Source organism: Hydra vulgaris, chromosome 11, assembly GCF_038396675.1.
Source record: "Hydra vulgaris chromosome 11, alternate assembly HydraT2T_AEP".
Classification (NCBI taxonomy): Eukaryota; Metazoa; Cnidaria; class Hydrozoa; order Anthoathecata; family Hydridae; genus Hydra; species Hydra vulgaris.
In genome coordinates this window covers 7,810,891-7,834,000 of record NC_088930.1, presented here as the reverse complement: position 1 = coordinate 7,834,000, position 23,110 = coordinate 7,810,891, and the positions used below count along the sequence as shown (strand labels likewise).

The 23,110-nt window shown below is 27.5% G+C and overlaps 2 protein-coding genes across 7 annotated transcripts in view; both read left to right on the top strand.

Annotated features, from left to right (window-relative positions):
• LOC100199022 (beta-lactamase-like protein 4) overlaps positions 1-9,369 on the top strand; it is a 102,790-nt gene extending 93,421 nt beyond the window's left edge. For 5 of the 6 annotated variants that reach the window (XM_065809965.1, XM_065809970.1, XM_065809967.1 and 2 more), the window contains exons 9-12: positions 763-838; positions 1,172-1,336; positions 4,150-4,259; positions 8,929-9,369. In XM_065809965.1, coding sequence (XP_065666037.1) covers positions 763-838; positions 1,172-1,336; positions 4,150-4,259; positions 8,929-9,264 — 687 coding nt within the window. In that variant the 3' untranslated portion in view covers positions 9,265-9,369. The remainder of the gene's footprint in view (positions 1-762; positions 839-1,171; positions 1,337-4,149; positions 4,260-8,928) is intronic. The other variant, XM_065809968.1, reaches the window with a different exon arrangement.
• Positions 9,370-17,719: 8,350 nt separating this feature from the next.
• Positions 17,720-20,009, top strand: LOC100214515 (major facilitator superfamily domain-containing protein 6). Its single transcript, XM_065809964.1, has 2 exons — positions 17,720-19,516; positions 19,637-20,009. The coding sequence occupies exons 1-2, from the start codon at positions 17,869-17,871 to the stop codon at positions 19,876-19,878; spliced, it is 1,890 nt and encodes a 629-aa protein (XP_065666036.1). The 5' UTR covers positions 17,720-17,868; the 3' UTR covers positions 19,879-20,009.
• The last annotated feature ends 3,101 nt before the right edge of the window (positions 20,010-23,110 follow it).

Genomic DNA, 23,110 nt, shown 5'->3' with positions numbered 1-23,110 from the left:
GGAAGATTCATTGATATGGTTTAGGAACAACACAGGACCTAATATGAAGCCTTGTGGTATTCCAGAAGTTACTGAAAAAAAAGATATTTTTCATCAAGAAAAACTTTAAAACAACTAGAAATGATTTAATAATTTTAAAACATTCTCATATACATGAGAGGTTATGGAAAAAACCAGTATCCCAGACATTATCAAGATTTTTATAAGTTTCAAAAATAACAACCCTTGCTTTACTGCTTCCATCTAATGTCCAATTTTTTTATAATAGTTAACAGGTCCTAGTATTAGAATCTATATCAGTATTGCAGTATTGCCCTAGTCTTACAAAGGTTTTCTCTAAAACTCTCTTCACTACTAAATGAGGCCCTCTTCTTCTCTTTTAAACAAGATTAAAAATTGCATTGTAATTGTTGACAGACTTTGACATCAAGCTTGAGTTTCTTTCCTTTTTCTACAAATACTACCATGATCACTCAATTCTGAGTGACTTGTCATTTAGCAATGTTTTACTTTAAATGTTTCTTAATGCTTAAAAAACTTTAATCAAGTTTTTTTCAAACTATGTATGTAGTTTTTTTTCTTGAACATTGGTGCATTGGTATTCTCATCTGTTTGTTTTTTTCCTGACTCAATTACAATTTACAGTTTTTTCAAGTCCTCTGTCTATTGCTTTTTTTCTCTTTAAATCTTAATAAATTTTCTTTTGAATTTCTCTGAAGATTTGATCACCAACATTTAAGTCTTTTTTTATTTTTATTTTAGTTGAGTTCTGTATTTTTCTCAGTATCCAATATATTCAGTTTAAGTGAACGCTCGCTAAATGAGCTGTTTGCACCAGGTATGAGCAAAATTTTTAATTTTTACTGATCTTTTTTTAGTCTTTTATTTACGCTACTGTTTTTTTGTTTTGTTTTGTTTTGTTTAAAACCACTGTATTTTTTTTTTACACTACTGTATTTTTTTATTTTACACTACTATATTTTTTTATTTTACACTACTGTATTTTTTTTATTTTACACCACTGTAATTTCTTAAAATAAAGTTAACTATATATTTAACGAGGAGTCTAATCTCTTTATATTTTCTGGTATATTTTTGTGTGCACTGTTATGTGCAGTGCTTTTTTTGTCTTTTAAATTTGAAAGATTTTTTATGTAATTTTTATGTTTAGCATTTACATGGTCTGATAACAGTGCTCAAGGTTGTCCCTTTGAAATAGCTAATTTAGATCCATTTAACCCAGAAAATAAAAAAACTGCATACATGAACTTTGCAAAAGATGGATATGTACCTGGATATGGGACTATGTTTAACTTGGTACCTGATTTAAAGCTTAGTAAGTTGACATAAGTTGTATAACTATAGGCTTAAATATTTAAACAATATATTATTTATTATATAACAATGTCGTACACAGTGCTGGCAAAAAGTCTTGCAACAAGGCACAATTTTACACAGATCAATGTTTGCAATGTGTACACAATGTAAAAAGTCTTGCATCATCATAATTACTTTTCATAATTGCTTCCAAAAACAATAATACTTCCAAAAATATTATATTTTCACCAAAAACAAGTTCAATTATTTTTATTACATTGTATAATCATTTTAAACAAATGTACTATTAATATTTGGTAGGATATCCTTTGTTTTTTAACACAGCACTAATTCGTTTGGGCATGGATTTGGCAAGATTTTCACATAGTCCTGATGTAATTTCTGTACATCATACATGACGAATAGCATTTTTTAAACCATCTAATGAACTGCAGTTCTTAGCAGATACACGCTTCTTGATTAACATCCAAAGATTTTCAATTGGGTTGAGATCTGGAGAATTTCTAGGCCAATCAAGCAACTGTATGTTTTTTGATCCAAGTCACTGCTTCACAGACTTCGCAGTGTGGCATGGTGCTGAATCATGTTGAAAAATTGTGCACTGATGAATAATCATGAAATTGATTAGAGATTCATCCAAAACGTTGAGGTACTTTTTTGCATTCATAGTTTCTCCTTTGGGCAAAAATTATAAATCTCCAAGGCCATGAGCAGAAAAACAACCCCACACCATCACAGAAGTTGAATGCTTCACAGTTTTGCATGTGTATTTAGGATTGGTAGGATTAGAACTAGTAGGTCGACGAACAAAAAGCATAACATCAGAGAACTGACGAAACATGGACCCATCACTGAACATCACCTGTGTCCACTGCTCTTCTGTCCAATCTTGATGCTTCTTGCAGAACTCAATTCGCTTTTTTCTCATCTTTTCAGTTACTAATGGCTTCTTAAATGGCCTTCGTGCAGGTAAGTTTAATTCCGCAGAAAGTCTGTGACGGATTGTGCGCTTTGAGACATTAGAAAGTGTTGGTATGCTGTTCTGTAGGTCACCAGAGGTTATTGAAGGATTCATCTTGACCATTGTTACCATCCTGAGGTCAGTACGCTGTGAAGTGACTCTAGGACGTCCAGACCTCTTTTTAGGAGACAGGGGGATAACCTGCTTTACAACACGCCAAATTGTAGTGCGTTCAACCATGTAAATTGTTGCAATGTTTGCATGAGACATACCACTTTTAGCAAGACGTTGAATGCATGCTTTTTCTTCTTTACTAAGCTGCCGAATCTTAACCATGATTTTCACTGAATTAACTGTTTAAGCTACAAAATTGTCTTTATAAATATATTTATACCTAAAGATAAAAATATAAGATAATAACACTGAGCCTACTATCGTGGAAACATTGATTTGTGTAAAATTGTGCCTTGTTGCAAGACTTTTTGCCAGCACTGTAGTAATAACATGAAATGTGTTTTGAACAAGTTTAAAAATAATAACATAAATGATAAATTGAAATCATAAAAAAACAAAATTAGTTAATATAAATTAGAATAAAATTAAAGTTTAATTTTTCAAATTTTTCTGCAATTTTTAATTAGTTGATAGTTAATAGAGCAATTGATTAATAATTATTTTTATAATGATAAAAAATTCTATATAATAATATGGTTTGTAATAAAATACATCATTATTTAAATAAATAATAGAGTATAAGTAGGTGTTATATGGTTTATAATAAAATACATCATTATTTAAATAAATAATAGAGTATAAGCAGGTATAATATGGTTTATAATAAAATACATCATTATTTAAATAAATAATAGAGTGTTAGCAGGTATAATTGAACAGCATGTGAAGTTGATAATTTTTTAATTTTTAGAAATTGTCTTTTAAAAAGAAAAAAACAATTTATAAAAATTAAAAAATTGTTTAACCTATGCTAGTATACATTTTTGCAGTAATGTATACTAGCATAGGTTACATAAGTATTTGGTTTTAAATTTAAAATAATACAATTTAAATTTAAAATAATACAAATTTAAAATAATACAAATTAAAAAGAGGTACTACGAGTAAATTAATTCAAATCAACTGACTTCCTTTTTTAAAAATAAAAAACTTTTACTAAATATAGTCTTGTACTAAAAGTTCTGCTGAAGAATTTTTTTAGAAAAAATTATGAAAAAAAAAAATTCAATCAAAGATTTCTTGCTTAATTGATTTCATCTTATTTCACACTTGTTTATTAGCAGACCTTACGGAGAATGTCTCAACATACCCAAGATGCAAGTCTTAGGTATGTTGAAGGGTCAGGCTGAAGGCTAAAGGAAAAAGGGGAGTTAAAGAAAAAAAAATTTATTTTAATGCTATGAAAAATAATCAGCCATCGAAAAGTCAGTCTACACATCAACAATTAGAAATTAAACAAACCAAAGAAAATTCTAGAAAATGTTCCAATGGCTTAAAACAAATGCAATAATTTTAAATGGCCAATGCAAAAATTTAATGCCAAAGCTGGATGTGTTTTGCATTCTTGTCAAAAAAACACACACATAGCAACTGTGCTTTTGTGCCAAAAAATGTAAAGTTAGGATATTTTTTACTTAACCATCCTTATTTTTGTATTCAGTTGTGTTAATTGATACATTTAATTACTTTATTTCTATTAATTGTATAATTAATTGAAATTTAAAAATATTTAATTTATTTTAAAGTTATTTAAACCAGACGAGCTTTTATTCTACAAAAAATTAAAAATAAAAGTTTTTAAATAAAAATGTGAAAATACGGAAATTAATTTTTAGATGTCAATGTAATGGTAGCTAGCAATGAAAGTCAAGCCGCCCCTATCTCTAAGATTGTTGTTAAAAATTTTAGTAAAGCAGTTGACCAAATACTAAAAAAAAAAAAAGAGGTATTTTATTTTTATTTTTATATTATGTAAAATAATAAATATATTCAAAAACATTTTTTATGCTCTACAAGTTAAAATATATATGATATTTTATGAAACCTATGAATTGATCAACTTTTGCTATATTTTATTGTAGTATTGAAAACATTATCAGTATTAATTAATTAATATAAATTTCTTACTATATATTTATGTTTTTATGGTTGTAACGAATTTATTATAAAGAATAAATAGTGATATTTTATAATATTACTTATTTTCCATATTAAATCTCCTTCAACAATATTTATTGTTTAGGATAAGTTATAATTATTTTGGTTACACAGAACTCAGTTTAAACAAAGATTTTTGTATTCTTAACCATGATTTGTGAGTTTTCATTAATTTTAACATAATTACAAAATTTATATTAAAGTTATTATTTTTTGGATGGGGGTGAGGGCGGCAGATTTTGTGTTCTTAATCATAAAACTTTAAACAAAAAATGTATTAAGACTCTGATTTAAATAAATATACTCAATAAAGTATGTCTACATTTTTACATTTAACTTGTAAATACTATATTATTTTTATGTATTGATTTTTAATCACTATTGCTGAAAGCAGTTTTGACATTTAGGCTTTAATTTTTTTAATTAATGTAACATTTGCTTTTAACGTATAAAAAACTCAATAAGTTTTTTTTTTTTTAACAACTCATGCAGTTGTTTAAAAAAAAATGAGTTCTTTCTCTTTTTTGTAATGTTGAGAGAATTTAACTTTTGTTTAATTATTTAAATGTTTTACAGTTATTGTTTATTTTGGTAAATATATGTTTTTTATGTTATATATATTTTATATTTAAACTTATATTATAGTTATTAAAATTGTTTGTTTATAAATTAATTGCTTATTCCATCATTATTAAACAAAGTTGAAATTAACAAAAACAAACAATTTAAAAATTATATTACAACTACAAATTACATTGCATTTGTACATTAAAATTACATAATTAAAGGCATAATAAATAAAAAATAAAAATTAAGTTTTCTCAACATGAAAAATAGGAAAACCTTATAATTCTTACATTAAAATATGCTATTTCGCCTTGCCTTAATAAATAATAATTAAAGAGATTAATTAATAACTAAATTCATGTTGGTTTAAAAGTTTTAAGAGGGTATTTTGGTATTTAATTTTCCATTAAAACACAAAACAAAATTTATTGTGAATTTAATTCAACAAGAATCAAAAACGAACTTCTCAGCATAATTCGGATTGTTTTAACAAAAGCAATTTTGTACATCGTTTTGTATCTAGGAAAGAGACTTAAATCCCTTTCAAATATATTAAATATATTTTCAGGGATGACTGGGACACTCCACTTTTTTATATGGGCACACAGACAAGCTTTCTAAAATCAGAGATTTGAGCAAGGAGCAGGATGAGTGTATGCATTAAGACTTATCATGAATAAATGATATCAGTGTTTTACGTATAAAAATGTTAATCCTGACTTTTGCTGGTCCCTAATACGCTGTTTTATGTCTACACATAAGAAAACAGCTTAAAATAAAGTTTTTGAAAACACTAAATGTTTAATTTAGTTTTTTAATAAATTTTTTATAAATAAAATTGTTTTTTTGTTTTGAATGTTTCTGAAACAAAAAGTCAGAGCTGATCGGAAAATTCTCATTATAAATTTTAATTGAGAAAACCAAACGTAAATATCTAGACTAAAACCTTTCCCATCAACAACTGTAAACTAGTGTAATAAAGTGAAAATTAATACTACATTCACACATTTGATAAATATGCGTTGTTTTACATTTTTTTCCGATAACAATTATTTTAAGAAACTACTTTTTAGTTACTCATTAAGTGAGCAGTTATAATGACGTTTTTTGTTAAGCCATATACCTAACTATGGAAGCAACCAAGTAATGATTCTAGCTAAGTCATATATCTAACTATGGAAGCAACCAAGTAATGATTCTAGCTAAGTCATATATCTAACTATGGAAGCAACCAAGTAATGATTCTAGCTAAGTCATATATCTAACTATGGAAGCAACCAAGTAATGATTCTAGCTAAGTCATATATCTAACTATGGAAGCAACCAAGTAATGATTCTAGCTAAGTCATATATCTAACTAAGGATGCACCAAGTCAAAAGTTATTTTATTGCATTTGTTGAAATGGTTTCAACTTTTTTTTATCACTTCAAAATTTTATTTAGAAAGCTTAGTAAATATGTTATATTTTGATTACTTATTAAGTATAAAAAATGTTTGGTTTTCAAAGTTTATAGAAATATGTATATATATATATATATATATATATATATATATATATATATATATATATATATATATATATATATATATATATATATATATATATATATATATATATATATATATACATACATACATACATAAATGTGTTCTATGTAATAAATGAATACTAAATTTAATAAACTTTTAAATGAAAAAAAATTTCAGGGGTCGCTGTGGATGTTTAATACAAGGGTGGGTGGGAATTTTTTTACAGATCACGAATAAACAATTTAATTCTAGTGTGGCTTGCGCTCAAATGCGCATTTTTTTAACAGCTATTTCAATATAATTTAAAAGAATTTAGTTACATAAGTTTTACTTTATGATGATAATAAACAAAAAATTTTTGGCAAATCAAATATTACGAGATTTTTAAAAGGTCGACGGTTTTTAAAGGTGTAGCGGAAGAGTGTCGCAAAATTTTTATTGTCGCAAATTTTTAATGTTGCAAATTTTATTGTCGAAAATGTAAAAAAGGAATAGTGTTGCAATATTTTGCATTATTGATTGTCGAATAACAGAATTAGGAAAATGTCGCAAAGGAGTTTAATGAATAGTGTTGAAAACAAAACAAAAAAGGAATAGTGTCGCAAATGAGTTTAATGAATTGTGTTAAAAATAATAAAAAATAATAATGTCCTAAAGGAATTAAATGAGTAGTAACAAAAATAAAAAAATGACAGTAACTATAAATCTGTATTTAGTTATCATGTGTGATGTCATACTGAAATAGCCTGCTCCCATGGGCTTCAGTACATACATCGACTATCAAATAGCCTGACTCGTAAGAGAGTGCTGCTACATCGACTGAGGGTTTGGCATGGGGCAGCAATCTTTTCTTTCATTATTCTTTGTTTTTTTTCTTGTTTTTTTTTTTGCTTTTTGTAAAAGTTGTTTGCTATAACGATAAGCAAAACGAGTAAGCAATTGCTAAAATTAACTGTTCGGGACACTATTCCATTTTTACTATTTGCGACACTATTTCTTTTTTTTTGTTTTCAACACTATCCATTAAATTCAGTTTGCAACATTTTTCTTTTTTTCTTTTTCTTTGCGACATTAGGCCTTTTTAGTGTATTCGACACTATTCTGAATTTCATTTTTTGACGCTATTCCTGTCACCCTTTTTAAAATCTAATTACGCTGAAAGTTTTTATTCTTATCAGTAACTGATTTATATTTTTCCTGATTTTGTTGTTGTTGTTGTTGTTGATAACAAGTAAAAATTAATTGGGAAGGGGGGTCTTAATAAAATTTTCAAAATTAATAAACATCCCCGTTAATGAAATACCATAGCGTAATGAAATTTCAAATTTCTTCTCTTAACTTTGATGTACTAACCTTTTAAATTGAGAAAGTTATCTGAGGGTTTCACCATTAACACCTCTCCACCACCTACACGTCTCCGCCACCTACACGTCTCCACCACTTATGTTAAAAGAGATAAGTAATAGTTCACTTGAAAACGCAATACAAAATATGCACAAATCGACACTCTTCAATTTGTTTCTTGCTCTTTATTGCTTGTTAAAGTGATCGCAGAAGCAACACCCGAAGCAAAATCCGTATGTGGATATCTGTGTAAGCAGAGACAGATATAATATAATATTATAGAGATATAGTTAAGAGATATAATAGAGCATAATTTTTATTTAATAAAGTATGATCTATAATAAAGTATTATCTAGGTATGTTAGGAAAGATATTCTAGTAAGTAGGAAAACTGTCTCGGTATAAATACGTTTTAAAAATAAATTATGCTTTTTATCTGGTGCATTTTATTTAGTTTATTCATTTGAATTGAAATATTAATTGCATTATTTTATTTGATGATTTTAACATTAATGTACTTGGATTCAGGCTAATCTGGGGTATTAGTTTAAATAAAGTATTAAGATATTCTTTAACCGACTAAATGCCGCATGGTAAACAAAATATTTTGTTTGTAGCGCTTAAATATTGGGATTAGTTAAGGAGAAATTGTTGCATTTTTTTTATATATTATATCGAGTATTGCTTCTTTTTTATTACAAGGTAGAAAAGTGAAAAAACACTATAATGAAAAGTTTTTTTTTTTAATTTTAATAGTTTTTAATAATGTTTAGATGCAACCATTAGATTGCTATACTAAGTCATTTGAACAAAATTAATTTTCTCATGTTTGTGTGTACGTGTGTGTGTTTGTGTATACCCAACTAACACAAAACGTTCAACAAACGTTGCGAACGTCGAGAACGTTCTATGAACGTGCTCGAACATATCGCAACGTTCGTCGAACATACTTGAACTTTTTGTGTTAGCTAGGTATGTAACTAAATGAAAGCTAATTTGATCTTGTAAATTTTAGTATATACCGCCACCCGATTTTAAATACTACATTGGCGAGTATAAACTGCAAACTAAATGGCCATTAATACAAAAACCTGTTCGCGTATACGAAGAAAATAATGTTCTGCTGATAAATATTGAGTGGTTTACAGCGAAGCTTAGCTATGTGGAAAATAGAACTTTAGAAACAGTAAACTACGAAAAAGATCAATTAAACCAACGTTGCGAAATACTTGGACTTGGTGTTCTACACGAAAAGTACAATTTTTTTCCAATCTTAGGGGAAATGGAAAGTCAAGGTTTTACAACAGACGCAATTGCCATTTATGGATTCGCTGAATTTCGGAGGATATAGTAGTCTTTATTCAGCTGTTGTTAATAAAACAGTAGACTTGTATATACATTAATACATGTGTATATAGTGTAATAATATGAAAAGATAAATGATGTGATGTGTTAACTTCTTATTTCTTTGATTTATTTTTATACAAAATGAGGTCTTTAATAAAAATTCAATTATTAATTAATATTATTATGCGAATATTTTATTAGTTTACTAAAGAACACAAAAAGCGGATTGTGTAACAAAATCTAAACCAACTCTAGCATGCGGTGTTGTGCGTTTTTGTGTAGTATTAAAGATATAGAATTTAAAGGGGCTAATATTTCGATTTTTAGATGGATTTTATGGATAGAAAAATAAAGTAAACTATTCCATCAGAGCTACGTCTGGTATTTGTATAAATTTGTGAATGAAATTTTGCAACCTTTTCATCTCTGCAAGATGAAAAGGTTGCAACATTTCATCTTGCAGATGAAGTGGTGAAGTTTGGAAGACTTTTATCAACAGATTAACAAACCTGTTATACTCACGGAGTACATTTAGCTGTTTAAAAAGTTAGCTTCCTTTTTCAAGAAACTTTTTTCAAAATGGTTCTCAGTAGACATGAACATAACTTTAATCTAACTTTAAAATCTACATTTAAAGAGTAGTTAAAAGAAGTTTCGCTTACTCTGTTTAGGCACATTAAAATTTGTGTCTGAAAAACAACCACAAACGCTAACTTTTTGTTCAATTAGGTGAAGTGGTTTATTTACTGTTTATTCAACAGCTTCTTGAAATTATAAAATAAATTAAAAAATATTTCACATTTAATTCCCAGTGATAACGAAATAAACATTTTACGCAATCAACAGCAGAGGCCCTTTGTTACAATCAACTGTCTTTCACTCTGAGTACATTTTTGATGAGCTCCTTATACTTGAGTAAATTTTAAGACTTTACTTGTTCTTGATTGCATTTAAGTGACAGTACTTTTATCCGAGTACCCTGTTACCCTTTCCTTCTCTTTCTATCTCGGTTTCTGAATTCGTAAGCAAGAAAATACAAATCTCTTTCTGAAATTCAAGCAAACAATAAAATAATATATTATAAAATAGTTATATAATATATTATATATATAATAAAATAACAAGCAAAAATATAATATATTAAATATGTTATGTAGCAAAATATATAATCAAGCAAAAAAATAATATAATAAATATATTATAAAATAATAAAATAACAAGCAAAAAATAAAATGTTTATTAAATAAAAAGAATTTTACGGGGTTAAAAATATTTACTATGTATCATTAAAATTATAATATGACTCTTGTTTTTTTTTACAAAGTTTATTAATTTAATGTTTAGTCTATTTTTTAGTCTAAAATAAATATAAGTAGGACAAATAAAGTATTCTCTGTTTAACAAATAGTTAAACATATATAGCAAACATAAAATATGTTAGTACATAAGGACCTACTCGTAACTTTTGCCAATTCTTGATCCATCTTATCACGCTCAACATCCTAAAGAGCCCATTTTGGTATAGTCTTTTATTTAACTTTTTTTTTAATAGTTAAAACAGTCGTAATCTTTTGTATGGCAGGTTGATGCAGCTGCTTTAATTTTATGTTGTATAACTTGATATGGATAAATAGGCTTTTCAGTTTTCCAGCTAAATGGTTAACTATCGCAAACTTTTATGCGATTCCCAGAGGTTTTTTACATTTTTAATAGTGACATGAATATTACTGTTTATGCATGATACTAGTATCATGCCTTTCTTGATCTTTTTACGTGATTCAAATATATCAATAATTCTAAAGCCTTCTTGATCATTTTTAAGTCATAATGTATTTGTATAATCATACCACTTACACTAATACGATCCCTGATTAAAAAGAGAAAATTGTGTTTTTGTCCATTAGTGCTTAATAGGAAAGGTTTGCTCAAACTAAGTTAATTATTTTTTTCGTAGCAATAAGTCAACCAGATTGAACAATATTAACATAACTGCATTAAGTGAGGTTAAAATAGCATAGTAAAAATGAATTCTTTTACACAGGAGATAAACATTTCAACGAACTGCCAATTTGTTTGAAAATGGTTAGAAGCACTGAAGATTTATAGTTTTTTTTATAATTTTCAAAAATATTATTATATATATTATTAACAATAAGATAATTTACCAATCAGTTGACATTTTGTTTGCTCTATTTTTCCAAACACTTATATTAATATATCTATTCTTTATTTAAAATTTTGACCTTACATTTTCAGCAATATTTTATCATAACTTAAATAATATTTTTATTTTAACTTTATTTTAGTAATTTTAAAGTTAGTTATTTTATTTTATCACTGGACGGCAATAAAAAATTTTATTTACCTTTTCGCTTTTTTGCAGTTATATTATACTTGCATATAAATAAATAAATTTGTCATAGCATGTAATTTTAGTTACACATTACTTTAAAAATCACAGTCTAAAAAAAATCGTAAAGAAATTTACTTTTTGCCACATTATTACTAATAATTGACACAATTTTTCATGTGTTGTTTAATTGAGCTATATAAAGCTTTAATCAGCATTCCTTTAATTGCTCGTCCCCTTAAGTTCCCGTTCAGATATCATATTAGTTTTGATTTGGTTGCTATGTACTTAATTTTGCATAGTAACAACCTATTTTTACATTAACGTTGTTTTGACAGTTTTTTATTTGCACCTAATTGAGAATATTGGGTGTGTGTACTAAAATGAGATTAACAATCTTATTAGGGTAAATTTTTTTGTGGAAAACTGCAAACTATAATGTCCAAAACTCAAAAGTTTTTTTGAAGTTTGTTAATTGGCTTATTGAATACTTAATTGTCAGAAAAAAAGACAATGAGCCAACTACAAGTAGGCGTGGTCGAAAACCAGTTATATTTTATGATAGTTCTAATAAAACTAAAAAACGGCGTGTATCTGGCTCGCTTAAATCTCATTCAACCAATGAATTATTTTTTGCTGCTAGTAAGAAATTAATGGATGAATCAAAATGTTGATGCTGCCTAAAACGCTTTAAATATTTCAAATACAGGTAAAACAAGTAAATATTCAGCAGACGAAGCACTGGCCTTAATAATTGATGCCAACCAGAAAAAAGCTTCCTATTAGTTGGTTGGAAGTGGAACCTTGGAGAAAGAATTCAACTTATATCCCACTTACTATGACGTCAAGGATGCAAAGTTGAAGAATCTTATTTATTATATGTCTAGTCCCATCTATTTTAACTGGATAAAACAACAGCAATGAAAATTTGTCTATTTGGAGAAATTGAAAGTCATCATGCACAGCCTATTGCAGACCCTTAATATTTGCATACAAAACGGAATCCAAGGAATCTGTAATTAAAGAAGATCGGTACATTAAAAGTAATAAAGTTTGGGTATGATTTTATTAGATGTTTTCGAATCTTCTATTGAAGTAAATTGTATTATTGAACTTACAATGATTGATGGGAAAATTTAAACAATATTATCTAGAAAAACTAACTCTTACCAATGCTGTTCAGTGAGCAGTATCTTCCAAAAAATATGAATATCTTAATATCGTTTATATAGATTATACTCACAGAGAACTCAAATATGGTCTTTCCATTCTCCAAGGATAATTTAAATTTTTTGGGATAACTTTGCACATTGCATATAAAAAAGAAATAAGAAAGTAGTAAGCAAGATCAAAAGAACACAAATAAAAAGTACCTGTAACCAAATAAAGGATTCAAACTGATTTTATGAACAAAATTTCAATTGTGTTGATTTTTCCAAAAGTTATTGTTCTGAATCAAGCAAAAATGGTAATACTTCAAGGTGTGCTTTTGAAGCATATTAGCAAACAGCTGAAATTCTGAGTATTGATCAAAACCTTATATTAAAATTTTACATTATCTTAGTAACACTATCATCAGGATATGAAATAGACTGCTTAAAATGCAAGGATTATATGTGTCCCTTTATCCATGGTATTACATGGCTCAATCTGTGCACAAAGTATTGATAGATGAACATGACATAATTCAAAGTCTTACATTACCCATAGGACTTAAGTCAGAGAAAGCTCAAGAGGCTAGAAATGAAGACTTCATATCTTATCGCGAAAAGTTCAGTCAAAAAACATTCAGAAGAGCAACAAATACTGATCTGATCGATAGACTCCTAGTTTCCAGTGATTCTGTTATTTCATCACTGCGTAAATCAACATCACACCAATTAAATCATAAAACATTTCCTTCAGATGTTTAACAATTACTTAAATAATCTTTAAATGATATTATTGTTATATAAACTTTTTATGTAATTTAAAATTGACAATGTTTTCTTGCACTAATATTTTCTTAATTATTGCTAAAACATTAATTACCTAAATAGTTATTCAAAATAAGTGAATCAAAAAATCCGATAAAATATATTTAAAAATCATTTTACCCCTTTGTAACTAAGAAAATTATCTGGTAACTAAACAATATAAGTATCCATAGCAACTAAATAAAAAATATTATCACTTTTATAAGTAGCGCGATCTCATATTGGAACTCATGCCAAATTTAATAAATGTAGCACTCACACAAAATATCTGAAAATACATAAAATAGGTTGTTGCTAAGCAATATAAAGGTACTCATAGCAACAAAGTAAAAAAACAAACCTTAAAATACAACGTTGTGCCGACGTTGGTTCTTCGTTCTTGGTGACGTCGCATTTATAACAAAAATGATATCAAATAACGTTGGCCAACAAGAATCGCAACGTTGTTCTAACGTTTTAACAATGTATATGTGCTAGCTAGGGAGTATCTTATCCTGTGTAAACTTTCGTAAATAAATAATGAATAAAATAAATATTATACAAAATCATGAATACAACATGTATTCAAGCTGTATACGAATTATATACATATGGTATATTCACAGTTTAACATTTTAAACTTCATGGCATTATTTCTCATCCATGTTAATCTGATTTAAATCTTTTTGATGCAATCTATTGCTTAATTTGCTGTCTTCTGTAGCTTTTTTGAACTTACTTTCGAAATGTAAAATTTCTTCAAAATCAAAAACACACTGAACGTACGTTGGGCACAATCGCTTTTGTATATTAGTCCACTGGCTTTTGTTCTGCAAATTAAATCACTTATTATATCCTCACATATTGTCTTTAAAGTTGCCTTAGGTTCTGCAATTTTAGAGGGTATAACATTTCCAGCTGACCCCTAGTCAATACTAATACTGTATGCCTCTAAAAGCGTACAGCATTCGTATTTTAAAATTCATCCTGTATTCAAGAAAATATGGAAACACTTTTACTCAACCAAACAACCGCATAAAACTTATCTCACTAGGAACAACTATCCTCAAACACTTGGTAGCACCTCTGGAACCAGTTCTTAGCAATAGGATTTGCAGTGAATAAAGATAATTGTATTATTGATAATGCACTGTGATTATTATAATGATTATAATTGCTGGTGCACCATCAAACTCCGATCCTAATAGTTTGCTTGTATTTAGCTGACACCTCAGCAGAATAACTTTGATACACTCAAACAGGAAGTTGGTTGTCACACCTATTCTGCGTTCATACAATTTGAAAACTTCTATCACATCATACTTGTTGGTTTAGTATCTTATAGATGATCAAAAATGAACATGAAAATTGAAATATTTAAGTAAATAACGTCAAAATGAAACAATAATAAAGATCTTAAAAAGCGTTAAAAAAAAATTCAATTTTTATTTTGTTGTTAAAACATTTTACCAGACAAAGCGTTATTGACAATTTGAAAAAATGCATTTTACAGTTCTAAAAAAACAAGCAAAATAGCTAAAAATTAAAGTTTTGAATCAGATTTGTTTGTGGCACCCTCATAATTTTTTATTAATATTTCACATAAGCATGTTGGTTCATTTGATGCGTGAGGGTGATTAGCTAACAAAATGTATAGTTTTACTATCTTATAGTCGATATATATTCATCAACAGGTTTTAAATTTCATCTAATAATCTTTTAGTGTTCGATGTTATGACGTAAACTTGCATGCTTGCACCCTTTTCAAAAAGAATTATTCATGATCATAACTTTTGAAAAATAAAAGAGTGTTATATGAAATTTCAAAGTAGATGAATTGCTTGATGCACACTGATTTGTCTGAATATACTATAATTAAATAAAATGTTTAAAAAAAAAAACGTGTGGACGGAAAATAAACTTTTCTTTAAAATCAAGCTTGAACTTCAACTGATTAAACTGATAAACATCAATTGATTAAATTTTTCTTAGATTTCAGATTCGGAACAACATCGCTGTGGCCTATTCTAACTTTAATAAAACCATTGCGTCTCTGAAAACAATAAACAACAACTGCTGCTTGCAGCTTGCTTTACAACTCTTTTGCAAGATTGAGCGTAAAGAGGATATTAAAGTACATCCATAAGAAAATCTATTACATTTTTGTAAATCTTCTTTTTTTTTTTAAATTTAACATGTGAAATTCAACTCCAAGTTTTGTTCACTACTCCAGTCAATAAGTTCAAAAAGAGTCATAGCATAATAGTGCACGTCATAGTAAAAAGATAAATAAGAAGAGAATCAGAATGAGCATAAATTGACCATTTTGAATAGACTTGATTATCCTTAACAGTATCCTTAACTTCAAGAGTTTGACCTTTTAATAAATAAAGAAGTTTGATTAGATGATGTGGCCCATCAACAATAGAGTGCATCACCTCGATTCTAAACCACATATGAAAGTATACTTGAGCCACGACCTGAAAAAGAACTTTTAGGTTGTTAAAATATCACCTTCCAAGCCATGTTTACTAATGTCAAGTCAAAGAATACCTAAAAAGTTGTGAGCCACCTGCCATGGTAAAAAACTAACAACTATCTGCAAATAATGACTCACGATAAACTTGAACATCTAGGCTTTACATGGAATATAAAAAATTCAATTGCTGAGACACTCAATAAAATAAATATTGACAATAAAGTAACCTCTGATTAAATCTAGAATCATTATTTCACAGTTTCCAAGCTCAATTATCCTGTTACATAAATTATTTGCTGATCCGACGTTATCTTACGTTCTATAGCTCTGTGAAAATAAAGAGTTGATGAAAAGTCTTGACAAACCTGAAAGGAATGCAATTGAGAGGTTTTTAAAGTCTCTAAATATAGCAAAAACTGTTGTTATAGTTTGGGAGATATCAACTTACATACAGCAAAATAAAATAAATCTATTCGCCTTTTAAACAATAAAGTAACCGTAGAAATTACCGATTCCCAGTTACTATACAGTTAAACTTTTTTGAATGGTATTAAAAGAGTTATGCAACATTTTTTTTTTTATAGACCGAATATGAAAAATTTAATGCTGATTAAGAACAAAGTTAAAATAAAAGATTTGGAAAATGCAAATCCTAAAGATAGTCTTTAAATTTTGGTACAGACAGTTTAATGATGGAATGCAAAGCAATAGTTTTCAAAACAATTTAAAAACACAAACAAACAAAAATAGATCAAAATCAATAAAGAATAAAAGATAAAAATAAAAATAAAAAAAGATTATTTAGGAATGTTAACTTAAAGATTTTGAAAAAAAAAATCTTGAAATAGACCTTCCTAAATGATCTTTTCTTATTTTTATTTTTACATTTATTCTTGATTGATTTTGATCTATTTTTGTTTGTTTGTATTTTTAACTTGCAAACATATTTACAAAGGTTGATTATTAAAATAATAAATTGATATTTTATTATTATTAATGATGCTATTTCAAAAATATATCATACGAATTTTAAAATTATTTGAAAACATATTATACGGTTTTGTATTTGTGTTAAATGTCTGATAAATTTTAAATTAAATTAATAAAATATTAAATGTCTGATAATGTATTAAATGCTTGATAAAACAAAATGGTGTTTTGGTTTTGCCTCAGTCATCAATTTTCTTCATTCCTCTGCACATTGCAAAAACTACTATTCGGCAAATTTATTAGAAAAAACCAAAATTAATAAACCACGACTTCAACTTTAAATCGTCAAAACTTTTATGTTAAATTTGTGCTCAAAACAAGCGGCGTTAAAAACACTTTTAAACTATAACTGCTTTTTTGTTCATAGCAAGTTTTAAATAAAATGTTTGATTTTATCAGCATATTTTTGTTTACAAAAAGTATTTTATGGAGATTTTTTTTTTTGTTTTATGAGATTATATATCTTATGATTTTTTTCTTTGTATGAGGATACCATTTCTCTAATAACTTTATTAGTTAATAGTTAACTTAAAGTTAAATTAGTTAACTTAAATATTTGAACATTTGTTTCTTACGATTTAATTCACTTAACTTTAGTGATCTTTTTTTTATAAAAAAAACGTTTAAACTTATAAATAAAGTATTTTATGTTGTTCCGGTTGAACGCATATACAATGTTATTAATGGTTTTCAGAATGATTAGCCATAACGCATTCCGTAGATTATTTAAATTTTACTATAATTTTTTAATTAATTTAAAAAAATAAAAAATAAAAAGTTAAATAATTATAAATATATGAAAAGCAAAACTGATAGATTCTTTATGTTTTTAAAATGGCTTCTGATCCATTAAAAGAAAATGAAGATTTGAAAGAAAACCATGAAACGCAGCCTAATACTGAAACAATAACTGAAGAGCAAGAACAAAAAAAAACATTATTTCAAAGCATAAATCGCGAACTAATTCCACCAAAGTTATTTTACTTATTCTTTTTTGGTGCGAACGGCACATTAATACCTTACTTGGTTTTGTTTTTTAAACAACTGGGTTTGAGTCCTTCTCAAGTTGGCATTGTAAGTGGCTTGAAACCTTTTATTTCTTTCGTGTGTTCTCCACTGTGGGGATATCTAGCAGATAAATCACGGAGAACCAAACTGATTTATATCATCTCGTTGTTAGCATACATTGGTGGATATCTAGCATACTCTTTTGCTCCTCATTCGCACGTATGTAAAACTAAACAAAATACTACGTCACACACATCATATAATCAGCATGTCCACCGTCGTAACTTTGATACTGATACTCAAACAAATTTTTATTCTCGAGATGCATCAGCAAATAATTTAAAACACGCTCATCAAAAAAAGGACAACATCACTTCAGTTATTTTAAGAAAGAATGATCATTATGACCTGTATCAAAGTTTTTATCCAGTCGAAGCAGAGACATCTTTTTTTCAAATTCCGCCTTCTTTGAATTTTTTTAACTCTTTGGAATCATCCCAGGAGGTTGAGTCTGACGATCAATTTATTTCAACCAACTTAGATAAAGTTCCATCAGTAGACAAAGGGAAAACTCACGAGTTGTTAAAAGATTCGTGGTCAGTTCATCTCAGTAAAATGCCATGGACCGTTTGCGCTGCTGCCAAAGCCAGCTCTGCGGAAGAGACAAACTACCAACTTAATAATGTCGCTGATTTTAATTTAAATGGATTATTTCACTACTTATTGATAGTCACAATAATTGCAACTATTTTTTCGTGTCCTTTAATAACTATTGTTGATACAGCAACAATTCGTAAGTTAAAGAAAAAAAATGAGACTCATAAGTATGGAAAACAAAGACTTTGGGGTTCTTTGGGATGGGGTGTTAGCTCGTTCGGTGTTGGATCTGTTATAGCAACAATATCGTTATGTCCAGGGATTAACAACGAAGTCAGTTATTACCCTGCATTTTACACGTTCACTTGTTTACAACTTATTGCCTTATTCATAGGTCTGAAACTTGACTTTAAAACTGAAGAAGAAAACAATGCTTCGCCTAATTCTGTTAGTAGAACTGAAAAAATATCTCAAGGATTGAAATTATTAAAAAAACCTGTATATTTTTTTTTCATAGTAACAACTTTCTATGTTGGAGTGGTGATGTCAATCATTAAGACTTTTTTATTTTGGCACTTAAAAGATATTGGAGGAACTCAAATGTTGTTCAGTACAATTTCGATAGTAAACTGCGTTGCAGAGGTTTTTGTTTATTTTTTCTCTGCAAAATTCATAGAAAGAGTTGGACATATAAGAGTATTATATATAGCTTTAGTGTGCTATTCTTTGAGGTTGTTTTATTATGGTTTGTTGCCAAATCCATGGTATGTGTTAGCGGCAGAACCGCTGTCAGGTATAACAACAGCAGCAGCCTGGGCTGCTATGACATCATACGTTGGTTTAAACGCAAACAATGAAAGCGTTACTACTCTACAAGGTAAAAATATTATTAATGTTCATTTTTTTACATTATAAGTTCATAAAAAGTAATAAAACATGTTCAATATTATACATATTGAACATGTTATTCAAATAATATTGAATTCTTTTAATTTAGGGATTTTGCATGGAGTACATTGGGGATTGGGACATGGTATTGGAGAACTGATTGGAGGGTTTATGGTATCGTGGGTTGGTGCTGCCATGACTTTCAATATATTTGGTGTTTTAACAATATTAGAACTGTTAGTTTTTGCTTTAATAAACCATTTAAATTCCCCAAAAGTCGAGAATGATTCAGAAAGGACCGAAGTTCATTATGGGGTAGCAAACTCTAATGATAATGAAAAAGGACAATAGTTAGTTTGTGAATAGAATTTTAACTTAATTTAGTAAATTTTATTATGTATTTATGTAATTTTTTAAGCTTGTGAAATTTTCCATATTGTTGTTACTAATTACTGTAAAATAATATGTAAATTATATATTTTTTTAAATAATTTCTTTTTTCATTCTAAAAAGCTAGCTATTCTAAGAAGCTAAGCCTCTATACTAAAATTTTATATATGGTGTGGAAGTGTGGTCCACACCAAGGGCGCATATTTTGGAGCGGCAAATTATGTATATTGTTTTAGTTGAAAAACTTGTTCATTTCCCAGCAAACATTCTATAGCGGAATTTCGGTAGACCAATATAGACATTTTGAGCAAGCCTCTGTGGTTTTGCTCATTAGTTACTTAGTACACCATTAGTGGCAGTCGTCAAAAGTGGCTAGCCGATGACTAGCCACTATTAACATGTCGGAAAGTTGTCGGCTTGCCATTTATAGCTGCTCCCACTAATGGTCTACTAAGTAATCAATCAGCAAAATTCCAATAAAGCGTTGAAAAATGCCTATGTAGGTCCACTGAAAACCCACTAAAACAATGTTTGCTGAGAATGTTGGTTACATTATCAAACATAAATCAAGAGCATCTTCTCCATTGCTTTTTTCAACAACAGGATTTGATGTTTGAATTTTTCATTTAGTAGGATACATGTTACTAAAGTAACATGATTCAATCCCTTAATTTTTGCTGACTAAATTAAACAAAAAAAGCTATTATGAAAAACTTTTTCTTGACTTTTTTTAGTTTTTAATTAATTAAATATATCAATATTTCATTTGAACGCAAAAATTTGATGTTTATCATAAACAATTCAAAAATTTATAAAAATCATGGTTTTTTTTAATTAGGAACTACTATCCCAATTCGGTAAAGAAATATACTTAAAAAGTTTAAATTTAAACAATCTTTAAGAAATATAAATAAAATCCTATTTCCAAATAGTAACCCATTGTGTAGGGCTTTAACATAAATAAAGTGTGAATAACACGCAATAGAAATGTATAATATATTTATTATGTAAAAAAACATCAATTTTTTTTTCTGGTTATTAAGGTGCTTGCAGAAGTCCTTATGGTCTTATCACAGAGCACCGTGGAAGAGCATTTAATAAGTTCGAGAACTCTAACCACTGCGCCATGGCTGCACATATTTTGAATGCTGCTATGCGCACTGTTTTATGGGTAACGGCACAACGGCAGTAGCGTATATAGAGCTTAGTAGTATATAAGGCAACTATTTTTCAATTTGCAACTGATAAGAATTGTCATATGCATAAAAAACTGGTTACCTCTCTATACAGAGGTAACGAGTTTTGATACCAATTTTAGGCAATAAATCAACTTTATATAATTAAAAAAATATTCTGCCTACCTCTGTAGCTAGATACTTTAATTCATTTTTTGGGTGTTAGTTGCGTATATTAGGTTTATTATATACTAGATGCAATATAAATGCAGGTTTTTATACATCAACTTTAAATGAGTACAACTCAGCTCAGAAACAAGTTTATTAACTGAAATAAGAACCACTAGAATCAACTCAACACTAACCGAAATAAATAAAGTTGTTTTTGTCAACGCAAATCAAGTTTATTTATTTCGGTAGCTTAATTTGAAGTTCTGAAGGCGATGAAGTCAGCGAAGGCGTTTTTGGCATCGTCTTGGTTTTTAAAGTATTTCTCACGGAGAAAGTTGTCTAGATTCTTGAAAAAGTGGTAGTCGGTGGGCGAGAGATCCGTCGAGTATGGCGGGTGATGCAGAGTCGCGTAGCCCAATTCGTTTAACTTTTTCAACTTAAAAAATATAAACTGAAAAAAATTACAATAAATTTTAAACATATTTAGAATGAGCATAAAAAAGCTTTCGAATGATATAATTTATTTCAGGTTAAAACAACAATTTATTGGTCTAAACATGAGCCAAATATGAAAAATCAAATAACCTGCACTTATATTGCATTATTCTAGTAGAACCCACTCAGATTATTCTTTAATAAGATTTTGTTACTTCTAATTATAAAATACAAATGATATAATAAATATGCATGCTTTAATATTCAATAATGAAAACTATCGGTTTGCTACTCTTTATTACCGGTAAACTAAATAAATCCGGAGAATAAAAAAAGAAAACTCCGGCTTTTTAAATAATCGAATTTTTTTTTTCAAGTATGCATAGAATAAATAAATGATGTTCTGAGTAAAAATTATTTCATAATATTCAATTGTTCCTATTATGATTTACATTAGAGTGCGATGCATAGCGGTTTCACCCTGGCTCAGGATAAAAGTCTAGTTTTTACTTGCCTGTATTTAATTTTTAAACAATAAAATAAGTTCTGCCAAAATAAAAATAAAAAATGGTTACCACACCAAATTCATTTAAACATATCTTAAACCCTAAATTGTGCTATACTGCACTATAGCAAGTTTACTTCTTAAATATTTAAATAATCTTTTTGTTTTTTAAAAAGAAAAAAATCTCCTGGTTTTGATTCTTCCAGTAATTTCCCGTTTTTCTTCCAATTTTGTGATAATAATTTTTTTAATAATAAGTTGTTTTAAAGAAAAATAACAAAAATAAAATCCTGTGACCTTTGATCCCATACTTTTAAACAATTTTTAATAGATAACTTTTAATAAGCAAAGAGATTCTTCCTGAATCACTTTTATAGAGCTAAAAACTTGTTTACTTTATTGTGAGACCATAGTATTAAGGAAAAGAAAACAAATCTCCACAAAAAAATGCATTTATAAGCCAGTATTAAATCTGTGAAAAATGTCATATGTGTATACATATGTATGTATATATATACATATATATATATATATATATATATATATATATATATATATATATATATATATATATATATATATATATATATATATATATATATATATATATATATATATATATATATATATATATATATATATATATATATATATATATATATATATATATATATATATATATATATATATATATATATATATATATATATATATATATGTATGAAAAATGTCTTATGTGTATACATATGTGTGAATATATATACATATATATCTATATATATATATATAAATATATTTATATATATATATATATATATATATATATATATATATATATATATATATATATATATATATATATATATATATATATATATATATATATATATATACATATATTGGGTTG